The 22,771-nt window shown below is 48.5% G+C and overlaps 1 protein-coding gene across 5 annotated transcripts in view; it reads right to left on the bottom strand.

The window, feature by feature from the left end:
• Positions 1–22,771, bottom strand: part of FHOD3 (formin homology 2 domain containing 3) — a 194,728-nt gene that overhangs the window by 48,002 nt on the left and 123,955 nt on the right. For 3 of the 5 annotated variants that reach the window (XM_077304679.1, XM_077304680.1, XM_077304682.1), the window contains exons 7-13: positions 22,546–22,657; positions 20,793–20,887; positions 18,379–18,522; positions 17,844–18,076; positions 10,890–10,994; positions 9,019–9,393; positions 1,573–1,707 (exon numbers count right to left, since the gene is read on the bottom strand). In XM_077304679.1, the coding sequence (XP_077160794.1) occupies positions 1,573–1,707; positions 9,019–9,393; positions 10,890–10,994; positions 17,844–18,076; positions 18,379–18,522; positions 20,793–20,887; positions 22,546–22,657 (1,199 nt within the window). The remainder of the gene's footprint in view (positions 1–1,572; positions 1,708–9,018; positions 9,394–10,889; positions 10,995–17,843; positions 18,077–18,378; positions 18,523–20,792; positions 20,888–22,545; positions 22,658–22,771) is intronic. The other 2 variants (XM_077304681.1, XM_077304683.1) reach the window with 2 other exon arrangements.

The following is a 22,771-nucleotide window of genomic DNA, read 5'->3' as shown; positions in this document are numbered from 1 at the left end:
ACAAAAGAGGGAACAAAACAACCCAACCTGTTGCACAAGCAAGGAACCTAAGAGGCTGAGCAGCAGAAGAATATATTATTATATATTAAAATGCAAATACATTCTACATTCTGTGAGACGCATGAGGATACCCTCAGGCTGAGAGAGGGCTTCAGTAAGGGAGGGACTTAGAAGAATAAATATTTTAATTGGGAGGCCCCAAGGGAGAGATATCTGGAAACGTTTTATAAGCGTGAGAGCCTCTTCATTTATATTTCGTACCACTTGAGTATATTTAAATATGAGACTACTGAAGAAGACCTCAAGAGGGGTTGAAATGCGTTTGGGTTTTTTTTGTCACATATCCATGCGTCAATATGTTTAGGATTTGTGCAATAGTGAGTCACTAATGCACTGATGCTTTAATATCCTTATCCATCCATCCATGGTTCCTCTATTTATTTGTCAAACAGCCTGGGGGGTGGGATGTGTCTGGCTGTCCAAGTTGGAATAGGGTCAACCAGGGTGCAGCCAGCCCCTGCAGCTCCCGCCCTCCGTCCCTGGACTCCAGCCTCTTTGCTCTCAGATGCGCCTCAGTGCCTGGAGCCAGCAGCAGGTATGGGGAGGGGGCCCTGGGCAAAGGGTCGTGATGGAGGGCTTGCTAATGAGGGCCTCTTGGCCTGCTAGGCCTGCTGACTGCCTGCTAAGGAGCTCTGTCCTGGCCTAACAAGCTGCCCAGCCCCTGCCCGGCCCAAAGCCACCTTAAGCGGCCTGGCCGGGGGCCGGGGGAGGGGGCCCTTTCAAGACTTGTTCTTAGGAATGGGCTTTGAAGCTAGTTTTTATATGAACATCTTTTGATTTAGAAGATTAAAAAAAAAATTATGTGTGTGATCGGGAAAAGTGCCTACAGTAAATTACTATGATTCAAGAAGCCTAATTGAATTCCAATTCTTGAAATCTGTAAAGAAGAGGTGCTGCATTTAAAGGAACGCCAGACGCTGCCGAATGCTCACCCTGTGCTTTAATCCAGTGGTCCCCAACCTTTTTATCACTGGGGACCACTCAGCGCCTTTTACTGAGGCCCGGTGGGGGGGGGTAGTTTACTCCTCTACTCTCAGCCACTGCCCTAACGCTCTCTGACCGCTATGGTAATGTTTAAACATCCCTTCAAAATAAGATACAGACACGCCACAACAATGAACATAAGGAACATTTTATTTTCATGGAAATTTTAACTCATGACAATGGCAAATCAATGGGAACCCTGAGCTTGTTTCTCTGCAACGAGAGAGTCCCATCTGGGAGTGATGGGAGACAAGGACACCCAAAGTGTGCTGTAAAGGGCCGGGGGGGGGGGGGAGAAGGCGTCCTTCAGGGCCCACCTCCAATTAGTCAACGGACCACATGTGGTCTGCGGCCCACAGGTTGGGGATCGCTACTTTAATCCTTCGTCCCCCTCCTCCAAGTGCTGAGGCAGGCCAAGGTAATATGATCAGACAGTTGAAAGGTTTGTACCAAGCACAACACACCTCGTCCCCGTTGGTGCTATCAATGTACAAGAAATAAATGCCCCCCCCCGCCACAATCACCTACTTGAATTTGTTTCTCTCTTCACGCTCTATCCTTTGTAACCGCTCCTCCCTCTCCAGACGTCGCCTCTCTCTTTCGGCCGCCAAGGACTCTTGATGCTGCCGGTACGACGATGTCAGGAGGCCGCCCAAAGATGGCCTGCAGGTTAAAATAAAACAATCCTGCTGTGCTGTCTTGTAATTCTGGATGGCCCTCTCAGAGGCAGCTCTTTTATTCACCCATATCATTTATTAGCCACCTTTTCTCCGTAAGGAGAAAAGGTGGCTAATAAATGTTATGGGTGAATAAAGGGTCACTTTCAATAGATGCATTATGTTAAATAAAATACATTTAAATAAAATAAATAAAATAAAATACATTTAAAAAGGAAACCCGCCGCCTCCCCTCCTCTCCGCGCCACTGCGCTGGCTGCCTCAGGCTTCGGTGATTGCCGAAATGGCCAAACCGCGCCGAACCGCTCACCCCTAACAGAGACCAGTTTCCCTGGAGAAAATGGATGCTTTGGAGGGTGGGGTCCATGGCATGGTACCTCACTGAGCTCCCAAGTCTCCAGGGGTTTGGCAGCCCTACGTTGAGCACATGTTCCATCCCTGGGCCTACCCTGGCAGTGAGAAAAAAAAACAATGTAGAATGGATGTGTCATACCAGAGTAGGCCATGAAAGAGGTCTTGTTGTGTGATGACCCAGCCCCTCCTGTAAGTATGTGTGGGACAGAGAGGATTGGTCCCTTAGCTGGCACGGGATCCTACCACTCTTCTGGGCACAAAGGTCGTCTGCCTGCCAAGGAACGTATCCATCCTTTCGGTTGTCTGCAGCAAGCTACTGGCTGGGCAACTCTGCAGCCGCCAAGGGCAATGAAGAATTACCCCACCGGAAGGAAGAGATTTCTAACTCACTGCCGCTTATTTCTAGAACGCTCAGGTACTGACACGGATCTGTTTAGAGCAGGGGTAGTCAAACTGCGGCCCTCCAGATGTCCATGGACTACAATTCCCAGAAGCCCCCGCTGGCAGGGGCTCCTGGGAATTGTAGTCCATGGACATCTGTGGGGCCACAGTTTGACTACCCCTGGTTTAGAGTGATGGCCAGCCTGCCCAACTATTGCACTGCCTGCTTTGCTTTACTGCTCTGTAGAGGAGAATGAGAATGAACTTTCAGTAACAAATACCCTTGGTTTCAGGCACGCGTGTACCCACTGGTGGTAAAGAGTGAACAAGAGTTGCATCCTTGGGCCCATTCATCAGTGGACGACGTACATTCCTCTAGTGGCAGGAGCCTTCCTGTTGCAAGATGCTCAAAGAAAGCTCCTTCTGCATCTCTGAGAGAAATAGCCCACAACCGCTTTGAGCCGGTGGGCGCACAGAGTAGAGCAAAGGGAATCCTTCACCCAAAGCGGAATGAACATGCGGAACTCACTGCTGCAGGAAGTGGTGGCAGCTATGAGCACAGACAGCTTCAAGAGGGGGTTGAATGAACATATGGAGCAGAGGTCCTTCAGTGGCTCTTAGCCCCAAGGCATAGACCAGGGGTAGTCAAACTGCGGCTCTCCAGATGTCCATGGACTACAATTCCCATGAGCCCCTGCCAGCGAATGCTGGCAGGGGCTTATGGGAATTGTAGTCCATGGACATCTGGAGAGCCGCAGTTTGACTACCCCTGGCATAGACAGAGCACTGTGCCTGGGGAAGTGATGCTCTGCATTCTTGGTGCTTGGGGGGCAACTGCGGGAGGGCTTCTGGAGCTCTGGCCTCACTGGTGGGACTCCTGATTAGTGGAGTATAAATATTTTGACAATGTCAAAGATATATTAATAAACTTTACTAACTGGAGTGGCAGGATCAAGCCCACTATTTCTCTTTCATTAACCCTGACTGGGTGGCACCTCTCATGGAACTAACCATGTCAAAGCAGCAAAGGAAAGGAAGTGGTGTGGTGGGGAGGCAAATAGTCAAACAAATTTAACTTTCAGGGGGAAGAAATCCCCACTATACTGAAATTCCTAGCTGACTCTGACTACCTTACCAAGGCAGGGCCAGGGGGAGGAGGAGGAGGCCAGAATTTTGGTATAGACATCAACTAAAATGAAATCCGAGGACCAAAGGGAGCTGTCTCCTTGCTGGGCCACCCGGGTGGTCTCCCTCTCTGCTCGAGGAGATGACCTTGCAGCAGCCGCCTCTCCCGGGAAGGAAATCGAGGCAGCTACTTCAGGAGCGCTTATCAAGCCTTTGCTTTGGAGTCTGAAGGAGGCCGCCAGCGTAATTAGTGGATACATTTTACAGATAACGATAAGTGAAAACAGATGTGGATTTGTTTCATTCAGACATTAACAATAACTCAAGTTTCTGGAATAAAAGAATTAGTTCCGGGAAAAATGGAAAGACCCGCTGCCACTTGCTTCACAAATATGAGCTTTAATAAAAATGTCCCTGATCTAAAGGTAAGCTAAGTAAACTTCTCATAACCAGGAGGGGCAGAAGGTGGGCTGCTCCTTTGAAGGCACCCGTATTTTCTTTACCCCAGGCAGCGGTTTACACAATTAGGAAGTTATGCAAGAGAATAAGAAGTGAAGCCCAATGGCCGCTAGTCCACGAACATACAATTCCAGTGGTTTTTATGAGAAGTCATACCCTTTCTACGATTTATGGAGGAGACTGAACACTTTCACTTAGCATCAGTAAGCAGCGTAGGGAATACCCCCTCCCCCCTTTGTTTTGTTTAACAAGCATTCTTTGGGTGCCACCTGTCAACCAGCTATCGATCCACCTAACAGTAATGGGATCCATACCACATTTAACCAACTTGTCAACAAGAATATCATGTGGAACCTCATCAAAAGGTTAAGGTTCAACAGACCTGCTGAGGCCGGCTCAGCAGACCCCAAGAACCCAGGCTGTGAGGGAGGCATTTAAAGGAATACGTGTCCCTTTAAATGCCTCCAGAGTTAATAAACAGCTGATCCCTGGAAAGACTTCTCTCTGCAGAAAGACTGGCTTTCTGGTGCTTGATTTGGCTAAATAGGTTCCAGTTTTCTGGATTGGCCAGATTTCAATTGATTTACCAATTTAGTGGTTCGGGTGATCTGAGTTTTACAGAATCAGGAAAACTCAAATCCAAGAAGTATCAATTTTTGTTCTGGCACACATCCGTATTGGGAACATATCTGACGAGCAAACCTGACGTTCGATGCAGTGTGTGGTCATACCCAGAAAATACATTTTTACTGAAACCAGCTAACTAAATTCATTTTTTTCTGTCTTGTCTCAATCGACATGCAGTTTATTCAGCTCCATCAAGTTTCCTACCATTCCCAGACATTAGTCTGGGGCTTCCACTGTCTCATCTGATCGTGTGCTAATAAAGTCAAGCCACAGGTGACCTAAGGCAACCTCAGGAGGGGCTTTCAAGGCAAGAGAGATGCATGGATTATTGGCCTTGGTGGTCTCCCTTCTGAGCCTGCTTTGCTTCTGAGACCCCATGAGATCAGGCTATAGCAAACTCCCTCTCCTCCCTAGTTCATTAGAAGAGATGTTTTTCACTACCTGAAGGAGTCTCAATATGATTTAAAAAACACTTCCCCCTTCCTCTTTGCACAACACCCTGTGAGGTAGGTGGGGCTGAGAGAGCTTTAAGAGAACTGCTCTAACAGGACTGTGACTAGCCCAAGCTGTGAGAACAGCTCTAGCAGGACTGTGACTAGCTGTCTGCATGTGGAGGAGGAGCGGGGAATCAAACCCGGCTCTCAAGATTAGAGGCTGCCACTCTTAATCACGACACCCGGCCGGCTCTCACCCAAATTCATACAGAGCTGCCCAGCCATCTCTACAACTTGAAGTGAGGTGATCTCTAGGTAAAATAAAGTGCTGTCCCACTTCTCAGGAAGAAGCTGAAACAGTATAGAGCTCTGGATATTTTTTATTGGGAACAGAAACAAAGTAGGATTGTTCCTGGCAACAGTTCAGTCTTCTGCCCGAGAAGCAGAACTGAAGGATACCCGGGATGGGAGAGCAGGTTAGCTGGCAGAGGAAGAAATAAAGACGGAGGGAAAACATGTTTATCCTGGCAATGTGGGTAGCCCATAATGGGAAGTCGAGAGCGTTTCCTTCTCCTTTGCCTTATTAGAAGCGAAATGCACAGGGGAGGAGCTAGCAGTGTGCCTAGATACATTTACGGCCAGCAGCAAGGAAGATTTGTCCTCCTCCTGCAGGATCCCCTGTGGATAACAGACATTGCACAAACACAAAGATCTGCGGGGGGGCATCGAAGAAAACGAGACCAGACTTTTGCACAGCAACAGATGGAAAAATATGCTGCTGGATTGCAAAGGAGAAATACTCCAGGAAGGTTTGTCTCCTACCAATACAACATCCCAAAAGGCATAAATGCTGTGATTCTCCTGTCCATAGAAAAGTGGCATGTCAGGCTTAGCCTCTTTTCCTCTCCTGACATTTTAACTTCTGAACATACAAAGAGTGTTTACACAGAGGCATTCTAACAAACAACACCACTAAAAGTCTGAAATGGTGGCATCCGGAGAAGCCGGATCATGTGACGATCTGTCATGGCTCTGGTCACCGTGTCATGGCGACAGGGGCTCTCCTCCGAAAAGACTGGAGGCAACATTTAACTTCTGCTTTGGACATCAGACTGGGGCAGGCCTGTGAATGGAACAGAATTCCTACAGGAATTCAGATAACCTTGATTTCTTCCTTTTGCCCTTTTTTCTCATCTAATTTAGATGGCTAGAAAGAGTTGGAAGGGACCTCCTGGGTCATCTAGTCCAACCCCCTGCACTATGCAGGACACTCACATCCCAATCGCTCATCCACTGTCACCTGCCACCCCCTTGAGCCTTCACAGAATCAGCCTCCTCCATCAGATGGCTATCCAGCCTCTGTTTAAAAATTTCCAAAGATGGAGAACCCAGCACCTCCCGAGGAAACCTGTTCCACTGAGAAACCACTCTAACTGTCAGGAAGTTCTTCCTAATGTTGAGAGGGAATTTCTTTTGAATTAATTTCATCCCTTTGGTTCTGATACTTCCCTCTGGGGAAAGAGAGAACAACTCTGTTCCATCCTCTACATGGCAGCTTTTTAGATACTTGAAGATGGTTATCAGATCCCCTTCTCAGTCGTCTCCTCTCCAGGCTAAACAGACCAAGCTTCCCCAACGTTTCTTCATATATCTTGGTCTCCAAATCCCTCACCATCTTTGTTGCCCTCCTCTGGACATGCTCCAGTTTGTCTACATCCCTCTTCAGCTGGGGTGCCCAAAACTGAACACAGGACTCCAAGTGAGGTCAAACCAGAGCACAGTGAAGCTGTATCATCACCTCCTGTGATCTGGATATATATATACATATATAAATATGTATATGTATGTGTGTATACACACACACACACACACACACACATACATACACATTTGCTTCAAAGCTCGTTCACAAGAATGGGCTTTGAGAGGGCCCCCCTCCGTGGCAATGAGGCTGCGAGGCTGGACCCCACTCCCTGCCCCGTGACACTGCGGGTTCCCTGGGGGCCTGGAAGCACACCCACGGCCTCGCAGAGGCTGTGGGTGTGCTTCCTGCCCCCCCCCCCCCCGCAGCCATGCAGCTTCCCCCCAGGCCCCCTCCCCCCTGTGGGCTCTTGCCTGGGGCCACGGAGTGTGGACACTCAGAGACGTGGCGGCTGTAGCAGCCAGGCACATCTGTGAGGCAAGGGGTGAGGGAGGGTGGGAGCTGTAGGGGCAGGGCCTGGAGAGGCTGGACTGTTCGTCCCTCAAGGCTGTTTCACAATTATTTAGAGGCATCAAATGGATAATATATATATGTACACATAGTTGTGCAGTGGTTAATCACTGGCGTTCCTCTAGAGATATGAAAAATAGCTATGTACGCCAAATCTAACAGTTCTTTCTTGCAGAATCCTTTTTTTATTGCGTATTCCATAGATCTCTTCTACAAGGAGATGTTTCCCCCCTGGATGGAGAGTGTCTTGTGTTACAAAAAGGCTAATTCTGCTAGAGGAATATGTTTCCTAGATCTGTGGCATCCAACCTGGTGTCTTCATTGCTTCAGGCTTCCTTGATGGCCCTGGAAGGGTTTTCTGAATGGGGGGGGAGTGAATTAATTAATTTCTTATATGTATTTTAAATTTGTTAAACATTTATTGGGTTATACAACCATATACGGTCATGTTGATCTGCCCCCCCCCCCATGGCCAATGCTGGGCCTGGAGGGGGTGGGAAGGGAGGGGCCTTGGGTGGGCGTGTCCACTGCTCTGCTTCCCAACCCTATTCTGCACAATTGTGCAACTTCTGCGGTTTCTGGAGCCTGAAGGGGTTTCTCAATGCTAAAAAGTTGAGAAAGGCTGTCCTGCTTTTTGTAGGAGATTGCAATACAAATTCTTAAGCTATAAGCATTACGTAGGAGCAGGGCTCTCCAACGTTTTCCTCACTTGTATGTTCCTGTTGTTGTTTCTTTAAAGGAGGGGGGTTGCCCCTGTTCCACACATCTTTTCCTCCCTCTAGTGGCCGATTGTATATCCCATTGCTTGATGTCTGGCAGTAAAACCTGCAGGGAGCTGCTGACCACCGGAGCGAGAAAAACACACGTGGAGCAGACCCCCCACCCCTGCGGGAGACAACCGGAACACACGGGAGGAAAGTGAGAACGTGGAAAAGCCCTTAATCAAAGGGGATGGCCAGAGAAGGGGATGAGACTGACGTCCCAGCCAACCCCACCCGCAGAGCGGAAGGCTGCTGCTTCCACCTTGCCGGATATTCCCGCCCTGCACTCACCTTTCCGTTGAGGCTTCTGTGCGTAGAGGTCAGTCTACCCCAGGGGTAGTCAAACTGCAGCCCTCCAGATGTCCATGGACTACCATTCCCAGGAGCCCCTGCCAGCGTTCGCTGGCAGGGGCTCCTGGGAATTGTAGTCCATGGACATCTGGAGGGCCACAGTTTGACTACCCCTGGTCTACCTGATTCAGGCACAACAAAACTACACCTGCAGCTGCCTGATACTGAATCAGACTCTTGGTCCAGCAAAGTCAGTATTGCCTACTCAGACCGGCAGCAGCAGTTCCCCAGACTAAGCTGATGCTAGACTACTCCGGAACAGGTCCTTCCCTAAACAACATGCACCCAGGAGGCCGACTTAACACTGACCCAGATCCTTGACTCACCAAGGAAAAGTACAGTCTACTCAGACTGGTGTTGGCTTTCCAGGGCCTCAGGCATCGCTCCTTCACGACCGCCTGACCTTTTAAAGTGGAGATGCTGGAGACTGAACATGGCACCTTCGGCACGCACAGTTTGGGGATAAAACGGGCCCAATAAGGGCAAGATTAATCCAAGGAAGGACAGACACGTGTGCGAAATTAACACTAATACCACACATTTCTCAAGCGGTCTAATCTCAAACAATCTTGCAGAGCTACAAGACGCGCTACCTGTGTTCTCTTATCTTTTCAGATTCCTTCTCGTTTCCAGCTGTGGAGGGCTCTTCAAGGTCATAGGAGAAGAGGTGAAAGGGGCTATGAGGTACGTAAGGTAATTTGTCAACCACCGGAGAGGACTTTGGAGAAGGCGACGAGGACGATGAGCTTTGTGAACAGCTGATGGGTAGAGACGAGGAAGGTGATGAGCGAAGAGGGAAATGGAGCGAAGCAAATGGATCAGGCACAGAGGAGGAAGAGCAGCTGGAAGCACCCTCTGACCTAACGCTCACAGGAGAAGGCCTCTCTTCCGGAGAAAGGACACTTGGAGTGGCCACAGTCTCTGGACTCTCTGGCCCATTTTCAGTCTCCTGCATTTCTGAGAACCCACTGGAGGTAAAAGGCACGTGAGAAACAAAGGAAACACACAGGACAGGGGAGGGAGAGAAGGAGGGACAGGTCACAATGGAAGCAAAGTGCAAGAACGAATGCAGGAAACACTGTATTTGCCTTACCCCAGGGCTCCTCCACATAGAGCCTGTGAGCTCCAGGACACCCTGACACCTTTGCTGGCGCCTGTCAAGGGTTTTCACAAGGTGGGTGGGATCAGGGGGGAGTTTTATGCAGCAAGGCTTCTGTTCAGCCACTGGCGATCTGACTGGCTGTGCAGAATTTTAAAAACACTGCTTTGGCAGCAGCTGAAGGTGAGCAATGGCAGCCATTCTTGTGGCTGAGCCCACCGCGTTGCGTCAGAATTCCAACGGTGGCCGAAGGGTGACAACTCCGGGGATCCCTGTCTCACCCCCTTCCACATCTCCTTGAGGGAAAGGGCTTTGGAGGAATCTCTGCTACGTGGGACTCATCCTTGTCACCGGAGGATTTGTCTCTCCACTTAATAATCAGTTCAAAAATGAATGCAGCGAGGGGAACAGGCCCTGATTGCCACAGTCTGCTCTGGAATGCAGCCGGAAGGATTCTCCCTTGGGCCAGCCATCCCTCCTTGGCAGACCTCAGAAGAGTAACAACTGCAGGTTGGATAGTAGCTACCAGAGGCTTCATGGTGAGGGGCATATGCACAGGGATCAGGGCAATAGAGAGAGAGGGCCCTCCCTGGGCGGCAAACCTGTCCCTCTACGACAGGGGTAGTCAAACTGCGGCCCTCCAGATGTCCATGGACCACAATTCCCAGAAGCCCTGCCAGCGAATGCTGGCAGGGGCTTCTGGGAATTGTGGTCCATGGACATCTGGAGGGCCGCAGTTTGACTACCCCTGCTCTACGACATTAGCTACATTCAACTTTTTGCTGTAACCTGATGTTACTGTTTCCGAGGACAATTATCTGAGTCTTATAGGCAGAGGAAAATAATAGAAACGACTGAAGTGTTTTACTTGGAATTCACAATAATAAACATTTTTGTTCAAGCAAAGTAAATAACTGGGAGTTCAGCAAGAGAGAAGCCTGGTTTAAATATTATGGGACAGCCAAATTATATCTGACCAATCCATAGGAGAGGGCTTCTGCTTCTCATATATTTTTATCTGGCTTAAGATGCCAAACTACGCCCCCCTCCAAGAAACAGGAACTTATGAGCAAGAAAAATGAGAATACAGAAAAGCCCTCAATGGAAATTTTATCAGTATGTTTCACAGTCCCCTGTTCTGTTTTTAGCGTTAAGAGAATAGGGTGTTTGTTTGTTTTGGGGGAAAAAAAGAACTTAAAAATGTTTATATAAGAAGAAATGGTGTCTTGTTAGTGAAAGCAATAAAAAAATACATTTTACCAAGGAAATAACACACATTCTAAAGGGCTATTAGCTACTACGGTGAGTGAGATGCTCAGAACTTTAGCTCCGACGGTGCAGTTAGGAAGGTCTCGGTCCTGGTACCTGGCTTGAGGCTGCCTAGCAGCCTCTTCCTCCCCCTCATCCTCTGTATTGGGCTCTGTGACTGGTTGTTCCTCTTCCTCCTCTTCATACTCCTCCTCCTCCTCTCTGGTACCAAACCAAGGGGAAAGAGGCACCCAATTGGACAGAAAGACACAACATGGGAGAGAGAAATGAAATGAGGCGATATGCTCAGAAACACACAAAAATGGATGCAAGTGAGGGAAAGAAAAGGACAGAAAATAGTTAAAGCAGCAACACTTGGGTTACGTCTCCTAGCAAATGGAAGTTAGCTCATCAGCTTTAAATGCAGAATTAAATGAAGCAGCCAAGTAGTCAATTCATAAGGACAGTGCGCCCCCCCCCTTCTTGTTAAACATAACTTCGGGCTGAAATATGTAAGAGTTACTATTCCCTGAAATTTTGTGGTAGGCACAGCCTGTCATGGCAGCCCTTTTGTGATTGGTTCCACCTCCTGTGACAGCCATTTTCTACTTGCCCACAGGGTCAGAAAGGCCAGGGAACCCTGCCTTGGATGCTGGAGGAAACAAAGAACAAGAAAGGTTTTATGGAGAAAGCGTGCCACTTTCACCATTCATTAAAGCTTTTCATTAAAGCTCTTGTGGCGCAGGGTGGTAAGGCAACTGCATGCTGTCTGAAGCTCTGACCATGAGGCTGGGAGTTCGATCCCAACAGCCGGCTCAAGGTTGACTCAGCCTTCCATCCTTCTGAGGTCGGTAAAATGAGTACCCAGCTTGCTGCTCGGGGGTAAACGGTAATGACTGGGGAAGGCCCTGGCAAACCACCCCGTATTGAGTCTGCCATGAAAACGCTGAAGGGCGTCACCCCAAGGGTCAGACATGACTTGGTGCTTCCACAGGGGATACCTTTACCTTTTTAAAGCTTTTGGAATGTTTTATTTTTGTTTTTTCTTTCCTTTAGGTTTTCAATACCATGGGAACTTTGCACAATACATTACTTCCATTCTGATCTCTGGCATTTCTAATACGCCACTCTTCCTACCTCTTCCGGTTCCCCACCTACATGGAGGACGCAGCCCCTGGAGGGACATGTCACATGGCCATCCTGGACAGTTCAGTCAGGCTTATAGAGGCACTGTATCACTGACCAGTGGTTCAAACAGACTGGATGAATCTATGGGTGCATGTGTTGCCTTGCATAGGTCTAGCAACCTAAGGACCAGCAGCTGTCTTGGGTAACGTATGAAGGCCGATACAGCTGGGGTGCCCTGGTCAGGAGAAGGCCTTCTCAGTGGTGGTACCAAAGCCCCGGCACTATCTCCTCAGCCAGATTCACCTGTCACCTTCTGTTGCCTTCTTGTGCCAGTGGGTGAAGACTTATTTGTTTTGCTTGGCATTTCTTCCACCATCCCTCCTTTCTAACCGATGACTTAATGTCTGGTATATATTTTAGCAATCTTGCATGGATTTTAAACTCTGTTTTTAGGCTCTTCTGAAAAAACCTATTTTAATGCTTGGAAGGAGGGGTAGATTCTAAAGGTTTTATAATGCGATTTTCATGCAGTGTGTTTACATGGTAAGCTGTCTTGGTGGCCCTTGTAAGGCAGAAAAGGCAGGGCACCAATTTTGTAAACAAATCAAATAAGGAGCAGGCACAGTAACTGCACTCTGAACCCCAGCTGCAAATTCCACGGCAGGGAGCACATTCCGCAGCTTCTGGTGTGCATCCAACTGTACTCTCCAAGTATATGCAATACAATCTGAACAGACCTCTTTCTTTGGCTACAGCCAAGGTGTCACAGCGACTGGAAACAAATTAAGAGGCATTACGTTAAGGAGACCTTTCTCCTCTTTTTCCATGGTGAGAGACTCCTCCAACCTCAGCAGTTTGCAGACACGCAAGGAAAGCGGCCGACTCAGGGCATCTGTCCAGTCTTATTTTCTCTTATTGCCCAGAGTGCCCCTCCCCACACATCTGGGCTCAGATCACTGGATCTATTGAGACCCCCCTCAAATAGTGCCTGATACCCCCTCCAGGGTCGCTCCCCACTGACTGCTGAAAACGGATTAAAAGGAACTAATGACATATACTTAAAGAGCCAGTCCTGCTATGAATATTTGGTCTGGCTTAGGTGAATCCTGGCATAGATACACAACACCTTGGAGTAGACCGAAAACCACGGAGCATTACTAATATCGGGCCATGGCCACACATTCATGGTGTGCCTCTGTCCTATTGGAGGCAGAACACATCTCTGTGCGCATGGGCATTTAACTGAGTTGGGGCGGTCTGTCAAGACTCAATGAAGGGGGGGGGGGGGTTGTGAAGGAATGAATCACTCAAAACGGACACAGCCTTAACAGCTGACCCAGATAGCCCAGGCTGGCCCTGCCTTGTTAGATCTCAGGAGCTAAGCTGGGTCGGCCCCACTTAGTATGTGGATGGCAGACCACCCAAGCAGTCCAGGGTCATTGGCAACTCAGGGGCAACCTACCTCTGTGGCATCCCACCATCTAGGGGCGTTCCCGCTGCACACACAGCCCACAGCCAAGCCAGAGAGCCATACTCTCCTGACCGCGGCAGCTGACATCGGTACTCACAAAGGTGATGATGTTCTAGGCTCATCCTCACAACGCACAGCCAGCCTCCTCCTCCTCCTCTGGGGAGGTCTCAGGCTTAATTCCTCTAAAGAACCAGCCAACAAAACGTGGCGAGAAAGACACATGGGAGAAAATGCATCATCCTTGGCAGCAAGAGCAGGGACTACAGAGGCCCTGGGCACTCAGGGGTCGATGGAATATCCTCCTTTAGGACCAAGAACTTGCCTTACCCAATATTAACAGTATTGGGGTGCACCGGGGCTGGTGGTGGTGGTGGTGGTGGTGATATTCCCTAGAATCTTTGAAGAGCCTTGTGAATACTTCTCATAAAACAAGGGCAGATCCCCAGGGTGGTTCCTCGACATGAATTCCCCCATGAGGGAGTCCCCCTCCCGTCAGAAAGGGCCTGCCTGCCACCTCCCATGGGGCTGCCTGGTCCCCCTGGACATCGGCAGGGGGTGGGGTTGCCAGCTCCAGGTTGGGAAACTCCTGGGGATTTGGTGGTGGAGCTTGGGAAGGATCCAGAGCATTCCTTTTCTCCAGAGGAACCGACTCCTGTCATCTGGAGGTGAGCTGTAATTCCAGGGGACCTCCAGGTCATACCTGGAGGCTGGCATCCTTATGCAAACACCCACCACTTGTTCTTTGGAAACAGATCCGGATCACACTCAGTGGCCCATTCCAGATACTTTTGGCAAAGCAAGAAGAAAAACCATTCCTAAGATGGAGCTGCTGGATGGCTGTCAACCCCCCTTCAGCTTCGTATGCGTTTCGTTTCAGACGCTTTATCCCTTCCTCAGCACAGGCAGAGGACTGCCTGCCAAGGGTGGATTAAGGGAGGTGAGAGGAAAGAAATCCAAGGGAGATACAGAGCAGCATTTCAGTCTGCCCCAGATCAGGGGTTTTCTTTGGTTTGGAGAGACAAACAGCATCTTAAGGCCTGCCTATCTGGGTACATCCCCCAAAGGGCTTTATGCCCAGCCAATCCCTGGTCCCAAAGGAGACATTTCGGCCCTGTCCCTGGCTTGCTGGAATGAGCTCCCAAATGAGATCGGGCCCTGTTGGATCCCCAGCAGTTCTCCAGGGTCTGTGAAACAGAGCTCTTCTGCCAAGCCTTCAGTTGAGGCCAGCCCAGAGATTATCAGGGAACCTTGGACCCCCCACCCCCCACCCACACCCATGTACACTTCCCTCTCTTTCACTGCTGCATTAGGAGACCCTGGGCTCCCCGAGAGCCAGCTTGGTGTCGTGGTTAGGAGTGCGGACTTCTCATCTGGCATGCCAAGTTTGATTCCCTGCCTCCTCCCCCACATGCAGCCAGCTGGGTGACCTTGGGCTCGCCACAGCACTGATAAAGCTGTTCTGACCGAGCAGGAATATCAGGGCTCTCTCAGCCTCACCCACCCCACAGGGTGTCTGTTGTGGGGAGAGGAAAGGGAAGGCGACTGTAAGCCGCTTTGAGCCTCCTTCGGGTAGGGAAAAGTGGCATCTAAGAACCAACTCTTCTTCCTCTTCTTCATAATTGCAGCCATCTGGTGATCGGAGGGTTATTAATCCTAATTTTATCGATTGTGGATGTTTTTATATTATTATCTCATGATTTTAACGCACCTTACATTGGATTTTAACTATTTCCATTAGCTGCCCTGAGATGCTGGTAGAGGCAGAATATAAATCAAATAAATAATAATACTACTAGTAATAATAACTAGTAAACTAGTAAAGTATTATAGTAATAATAGTATTATAGTAATTATAGTAATAACTAGTAAACAAGAGCCTCTTGTGGCGCAGAGTGGTAAGGCAGCCATCTGAAAGCTCTGCCCATGAGGCTGGGAGTTCAATCCCAGCAGCCGGCTCAAGGTTGACTCAGCCTTCCATCCTTCCGAGGTCGGTAAAACGAGTACCCAGCTTGCTGCTGGGGGGTAAACGGTCATGACTGGGGAAGGCACTGGCAAACCACCCCGTATTGAGTCTGCCATGAAAACGCTGGAGGGCATCACTCCAAGGGTCAGACATAGTGCTTGCACAGGGGATACCTTTACCTTTACCTTACTAGTAATAATAATTATCTGAGACCTTTTCAAAACAGGCTGATCTTTTCCTGAGCCCTTTTGTTTCTGCCAGGCCACAAGACCTCAACTCTTCTTCATGTGCAGATCAACAGAAGCTAAGGAAAATTTCCTGGTACTTGAAATCCAACTGAAAGTAGCCAATGATGCAGGATACTCTGAAGGCCATTACTCCTACAGATAAGCTCCATTCAACATGACATACTCCAAAAAACAGGGGTCTCCTCGGCATCTGTCAACAACTTCTTGATTGTTCCACACACAGGAATTTTAATTAATTTTTTAGAAGAAGAAGAGTTGGTTCTTATATGTCACTTTTGTCTATTCAAAGGCGTCTCAGTGGCTTCCAGTCGCCTTGCTTTCCTCTCCCCACAACAGACACCCTGTGGGGTGGGTGAGGCTGAGAGAGCCCTGATATTACTGCTCGGTCAGAACAGCTTTATCAGTGCTGTGGCGAGCCCAAGGTCACCCAGTGGGCTGCATGTGGGGGAGCGCAGAATCGAACCCGGCATGCCAGATTAGAAGTCCACACTCCTAACCGCTACACCAAGCTGGCTCTCTTCTTTTACTTTTGAAAAGCACGTTTTAAAAATGTGCCATTTAAAACTTTCAACCATTTTTTTTACTTTTGAAAAAGTAAAAAAAAAAATTAAAACTCTTGCGTGGGGAAAAAAAAATCTCAATATCCACACCTAGACTCAAACTCATAAAGTTGCGGCTGCAAAACGAGCTCCTTATTAAACCACAGTTTTGTTGAAATTCACTGCTTGTGCACCATATTCACAACATTCACTGCTGTTTTTCATTTTTTTAAAAAGAATTAAATGAAGTTCCTGTGTACAATCATTTTTTAAACAAAGAAATCCCATTGTAAAACATCCCCCTTCACTTAAAACAAAAAGACCAGAAAGAGGGCAGCCCTGCGAAGCATTTCTCCCTTTTGCCCCTCCCCCTGCTGTGTGATGCACATGCAGAGACCAATCAGCAGAGACCTCTGCACAACGTATGTGCAGTGGGTGCGGCTGGGGTGGGGCAGGAAAGGCTCAAAGAGGCAGGACATCTGCACCCAGAAAAGACTGCCGTGAGCCTGCATTTATTTGATGAATCCACTCTTGGATATGCCGGTATATAAGAAGTGTGACTGCAGAGTCAATCCTCAGCTGTGCAGATTGGAGAAAAAACTCAACCGGTATCAGAGTGGAGATTGGGGTCAGGAGCAGATGGCTTTTGTTTAATTGAATCCAAGGAGCTTTAAAAGCCCAGTGCAGATAAGCCCCAACACAATGCTATATGACAGGGGCAGTCAACCTGTGGTCCTCCAGATGTCCATGGACTACAATTCCCAGGAGCCCTTGCCAGCAAATGCTGGCAGGAGCCCCTGGGAATTGTAGTCCATGGACGTCTGGAGGACCACAGGTTGACTACCCCTGCTATATGAGACTTCCTAGTTTCCCAGGCATCTGGAACAATCTAGATCCTGGGGATTTTGAACCCCTGTAACCACAACTGGTCCATAAGAATCATTCTGATTTTAAAACTCACAAGCATTATCTGAAGCAATTGAGACTATCTCTACCTAAGTTGCTCCGAATCCACCCAGCTCTTCCTTGTTTTGATAGCTCTCCAAGCAAATCTGGCCACAACAGAAGTTATTTCTGTGCTTTTGTCTGACAACATGTCTGTGATTGCCTCTGAGTTGGGCTTATTCTGTAGGGAAGGTATAAGTTCTCCCCTGAATTGATCGTATAGCCTACATTGGAGTAATACATGTTCAGATGTCTCCATGCTCCCATCCTGGCAGATGCATAAACGATCACAGATGGGTATTTCTTTGAATAAGCCTTCCCTAAAAGCGGATGGGAGCATGTTATAACGTAAGAGAGTAAATGATCTCCTATGATCTGGGAAAACAAGATTTGATAAATAAGGTAATGGCCTCAAATTATTAAGTGGAGGCATTGGAAAAAGTGGATTTTTTACTTGATTGAAATCCTGTTGTCGATGGATATCTAGGATTCTTTGTTTTATCGTTTCCTTTGCTCGGTTGAAACCCAGAGACAGTATTAACTGTTTGGATAGACCATATGAGCAAAGTTTTTTCTCAAGAGTGGATATCCACGGCACAACCAATGATTCAGACATCATTAGGTAAAGCAAACCCTTTGTGGAGAGAATCCTGGTCCTGGCCAGAGCTAAGGAGAGGGAAGGACCAGAAATTTTACCTCATCTCCCTCAACGATGAGCAAGAAACACACAGAAAAGGCCAACGGACCTAGAGACTATAATCTCTTTCACATACTCACTTCTCACTGAGCTCATCAACGCCCTGCCCGTGTGCCAAGGGGGGGCTCCCCGGAGAACAGGGGCTGGCAGGTGCTGATAAAGTGCTCTTGGTCGTCTGGACGGAATGCCGCCGACTCCTCCGCCGCTCCAGCCCCCTCCGCTCTGGACAGCCCAGACTGGCGCGTCGACGGTCCTTGCGACAGCTGGGAGGGGGTTCCCCGCGGTCATCTCCGTCCTCGTGTCTGAGCGTTATCTGGAAAGAACAAAATGGGATATGATGGAGGAATGTGAACCCACTGTCAAATTTTTACTTGTATTCATGGAGGGAGGGCTGGTTTTGCGGGGAAATGAATCCGAATCACAAGTTGTTTCTTGTTGTCAGGAGTACCAGCGACCTGACGCAGATACTCAATTAGTTTACTTTGTAGCATTTTTGACCATACCTGGGAACAAAATAACCCAAACTCCATAAGCCAATGTGATCCAGGACACGATCTACCCCCCCCCCCCAACTTCAAAGGATGTGCAATAAGGGAGTTGCACAGAAGGTATTACCTCATAAATGTTGAATTGCTCCACTAAGTCTAAGTCTGCTCCTTTCTTGTTCAAGTGTCTCTGGGAAACAGCTTCGATCCCCAACTCTTCTAGACAGTCCACAACGTCATAGAAGGAATCCTGATCCGGCAAGCCAGCCAGGGTCTGAAAGCCAAAGAACAGAGCGTCTCAATCCCTTGGTCCTGAACAGAACCATTGGTGGGTAGTTTGCCTGTGACAGCAGCTGTGAGAGGCAGAAAAGCACGGCTAGAGCCGAAGAGCTTCCGGGCTCCAACAGGCAACAAGCACATGGTCCAATGGAGGAAGTGCTCTTCAGCCCAGTTGAGTCATCCTGAACTCTTTTCCACAGGCATCAAAGGCCATGTCCGCACAACTTCCAACCTCCTTATTGGGGTCCTTAAATAAGCAGAGTTTCTAAACTTTTCTGTACAACTTTGCCTCCCCAGTAGGAGATCCAGATTTAATGATCTGCTATTCTGTGTTTTCCAAATACACTTTTCTGCGATGATGTTTCCCCTTGAAATTTTTAACTCGCAGTTTTCAAGTGAGAAATTCCTAATTTTGAATATTGTTTCCCGACACCCTTTTGTGTTGTCAGAGTTGCAGAGTTCACACCCTTCCTACCTCCCTTGGGTTGTCCCCTGAGCGATCTACTAATTTAAAAAAAAACAATAATGTTGATTGTGTTATGATGCATTTTTTTCCTTATAACATAGCAACTTTATAAGGTTGGAACAAAACATTAGGATTCATGTAGCCTTCTCTGTGCAGTTACTCATCCATGAAATCCTTTCCTTTCCTCTATTTTTGGGTACATGGGTAGGCTTTGACACCATGTGCTTGTCTTGTTCCTTCATTCTCCCCCTCTTCTCTTCCCCTATAGCTCCTGGTGTGTTTTCTTTCTTTTTTAAAAACAAACAAACAAACGATGTTATGATGTTATAACATCATAGCATATACAAAAAAAAGGAGGTCCCACACATGGCAAGCACATTTAGTAATCTAATAACATCCATAGAATCATAGAATCACAGAATTGGAAGGGATCCCCAGGGTCATCTAGTACAACCCCCAGCACAATGCAGGAACTCACAATTACCTGCCCACCCACAGTGACCCCAATTTCATGCCCAAGCGATTCCTCCATCAAACATCTCCAGAATCCAGCCTGGCCTGGAGGAAATTCACCTACCATCCCACCGCAGCAATTAGCAGTTTCCCGGGCATGCAAGGAAGGGCATTGTTATGCCCCGGTGTAGCCAATCTGAAGAGCACCAGCCATTTTTTAAGTTGGCGACCAAGGAGGATCAGGGGACTTCTGAACTGGTGGCAACCATGCTGTCCCCCATGATGCATCCACCCTTTTTGAACAATGTCATGATGTTATCATAACACAAGGACAGGATTCGAACTAAAGACATGCTGATTATCAAATTCAGTGACAATTGAAAATGCGCAAGCAGAAAAGTTATCTGAAGGAAGTCTGGGGCTTGCGAAGCAGAGTTTCTGAATGGCACACTGCCTCTGAATGTTTCTTGTCTTGAAAACCCCATGAGCTGGTCATCGTGAGCTGGCCGTGGCGTGATGGACCAGTCTCTGGCAAGAGGTTCAGGAACTGACTGTGCGTCTCCTTCCCTACAGACACCACAAGCAACTGTCGTGGCTGGCCATGGAAGACGATTGACTCCCTCCCCTTTTGGAAGGTGGTTCTCTGCTCACAGACGTGGGATGATCCGACTGAGGGAAACGCCCAGGCATGCCACTGCTGTACTCAGCCTTGTTCCTGGATCAGGACTTGGGGAATCCAGGGTGCAAACAGGACAGGACCCACCAGGCATACTGATGATACAAGCAGTGGTCATAAAAAGAGGCAAATGCCATGGATCCCAGAGAATACATTTTCTTTTTAAAAAGATCTCCAATGTAATCTTAAATAGTTACAAAAATAGGTGGCCCAGAGAAAGGGTGCTGGGCCTTCCTTCCACCCCTCACCTTCCCTTCCCCTGGCCTTCACTGCCATGGCCTCCAGGTCCCAACCGGTTGGCGACAGCATTCCTAATGGCGACCAAAGCGGGGCTCAATGGCTGCTGAGCTGTGGGCCCTGCCCATGGACAACAGTGGCCATGATGAAGCCTTGGGTATCCCATCTGAGGCGTGTCTTGCATGTGCAGCGAGACTCCCATGACACATGTCTCCAGGCCGGTTGGATTGCTGAAGCAACTCAAAATGGTGACCAAAGGTTTACACGCACCCTCCCCTGAGAAGGGTCTGAGATGAATTGTGGGCAAGATCCAAGAGAACGCGATGCTCCTTCCAGTGGGCTGGCCTAAGGAAACTATGAGCTGTTTATGTCAGCAGCCATGCAGTAGGGTGTTCTGTCCACATAACTATGCAAGCCCCAAGTGAAAACGAACCTTGTTCACTAAGGTCATTGCATAAACTAGCAGTTCTGTGTCAACCCCATCTTTTTCTTCCAGGATCTCCATGACATTGGACCACGGCTTGAGGCCTAAATGGAGACAAGAACAGTGAAGATCAGCCGCAGTTGACCAACATACAAATGGAATTTAACACAACACAGTTAAGATCTAAAACAAATGGTTCCTTTCAGCTGTGAAATATAATTGCAACAAATCATATAATGCAGGTTTTCTTCCTAGAGGCAGTGAAAAGGAGGATGCAGCTGGTGCCTGTTCCATCAACAGCATGGTGAAGAAGCGCAAATGACAGTGAGAAGGACACCCCCTCTCAAACTTGGGACCCGCATTTCTGAGGCCTTCGGAAGGACCGACTTTCCCTTATGTGTGCCCACAACGGTAGCCTTAAACAAGGTATAGTGTGGAAGATCAGGCCCTCCCCTGGTTTTCGTTGAGGTTCCAATCAGCTATAAGACAGCAGGACTCAGGGAAGGGCCCCTGAAAACGGGACGACTGAACCTGCACTCTCATCCTGTTTTCCCAATCTAAACATCACCCCTTGCCCTGTTTACAAAGTTCTTATTTGTGGAAGAAAACATGGAGACAGCCCTGCCTGCACTCTCCGTTTTAAGCCCTCCACCAGCAGCCAAAGAAGGCTCATAACCGGATAACCAGGAAGCACCTCTTGGCTGGGCACCCCTCAGTGTGATGGGAGGGAGTCGGCAAACTCACACTGGGGCTGCTGCTTTGGGTAAACACTCTCTGTCGGGGTTGACACAGCTGAGGCTGACAGTATCCAGGTGGCACCTAGAGACCTCCTGCTAGTGCAACTAGTCTCTGGACAACCAAGATCAATTCCCCCGGAGAAAGTGGCTGCTTTGGAGGGAGGACTCCGTGGCATTCTACCCTGCTGAGGCCCTCCCCTCCCTAACCCCTGCTCTCCCCAGGCTTCCCCTCCAAAACCCCCTCCGGGGATTTCTCAACCCAGAGGTGGGAACCCTACGGACGACGCCAGTTCCCATTCACCAGACATTTCTGACCGTATCTCAACTAGGAAAGAGGCATGTTTCTCTCCCTCCTTTGGTCTTGTACAAATACTATTGTGCTTTGATCTTTAAGGAGGGGAATAATGCTTTGTGATCAGGCTATTTAAAGAAACCCTTGATATATTCTATAAACGTGGGGGGGGGGGAGGGCATTGCACAGATATTTCAAAGACATATGGAATAAATACGGTGGCTCTAAGGAGACATATGAGTGGCAGAAATGAAATGCTTGCACCAGAAATTCCTTCCTGTGGTTTCTAACAAGAGAGACAGAGAGGAAGTAAAAAAGGAAGGGTTTTATATTGCTCTGGTCCATGCTTATGCCAGTTGTTAAGCAGCAGCTTGCCAGCAACATGACAAATTAATTACTTTAATCCACGCCGTATGATAGGAATATGTTTAAGTTAACAGACGTACTACTTGCTGCCTAGCTAAAGTGCTTCCTCCTCTCTTAAGCTTCCTCGAACATTGTCCCTGTGATCTGCAAAACAACAATCCGGTGCCTGGGGCTGTGTGCCAGTGTGCAGAAGTGTAGGAATCACAGGCAAGGAATTTCCCCCTGTCCCGCCAGGAGTCCGTATACGGACCGGGCAATAAGATACGGACAAGAAAGGGCGCTCTTTCTTCCCCCAGATACAGCAGCTCCCCACACATGGGTGACATTTCCCTCCTTCCTATCATCCCAGAAATAAACGGCGACTCACCTCTTTTTTCATCTATGATGGACACAGCCTGGATGAGGAGGGGCGCGTTGGACTCTGCATACTCCACAAAAACAAGGAGCAATTTCAGTGCTGTCTTTACCACCAGGCGGAACTGCAAGAGAAGAGAGATCAAGGCACTCCAATTGCGGTGGCATCTGCAATACTGGGCTGCAGACCAACCCCATGTGGGAAACCGGGGGGGGGGGGGGGTGTCAAAGCAATGCTG

This window comes from Paroedura picta, chromosome 11, assembly GCF_049243985.1.
Source record: "Paroedura picta isolate Pp20150507F chromosome 11, Ppicta_v3.0, whole genome shotgun sequence".
Lineage (NCBI taxonomy): Eukaryota > Metazoa > Chordata > Lepidosauria > Squamata > Gekkonidae > Paroedura > Paroedura picta.
The sequence above is the reverse complement of the archived record's forward strand: the minus strand, read 5'-3'. Positions and strand labels throughout refer to the sequence as shown.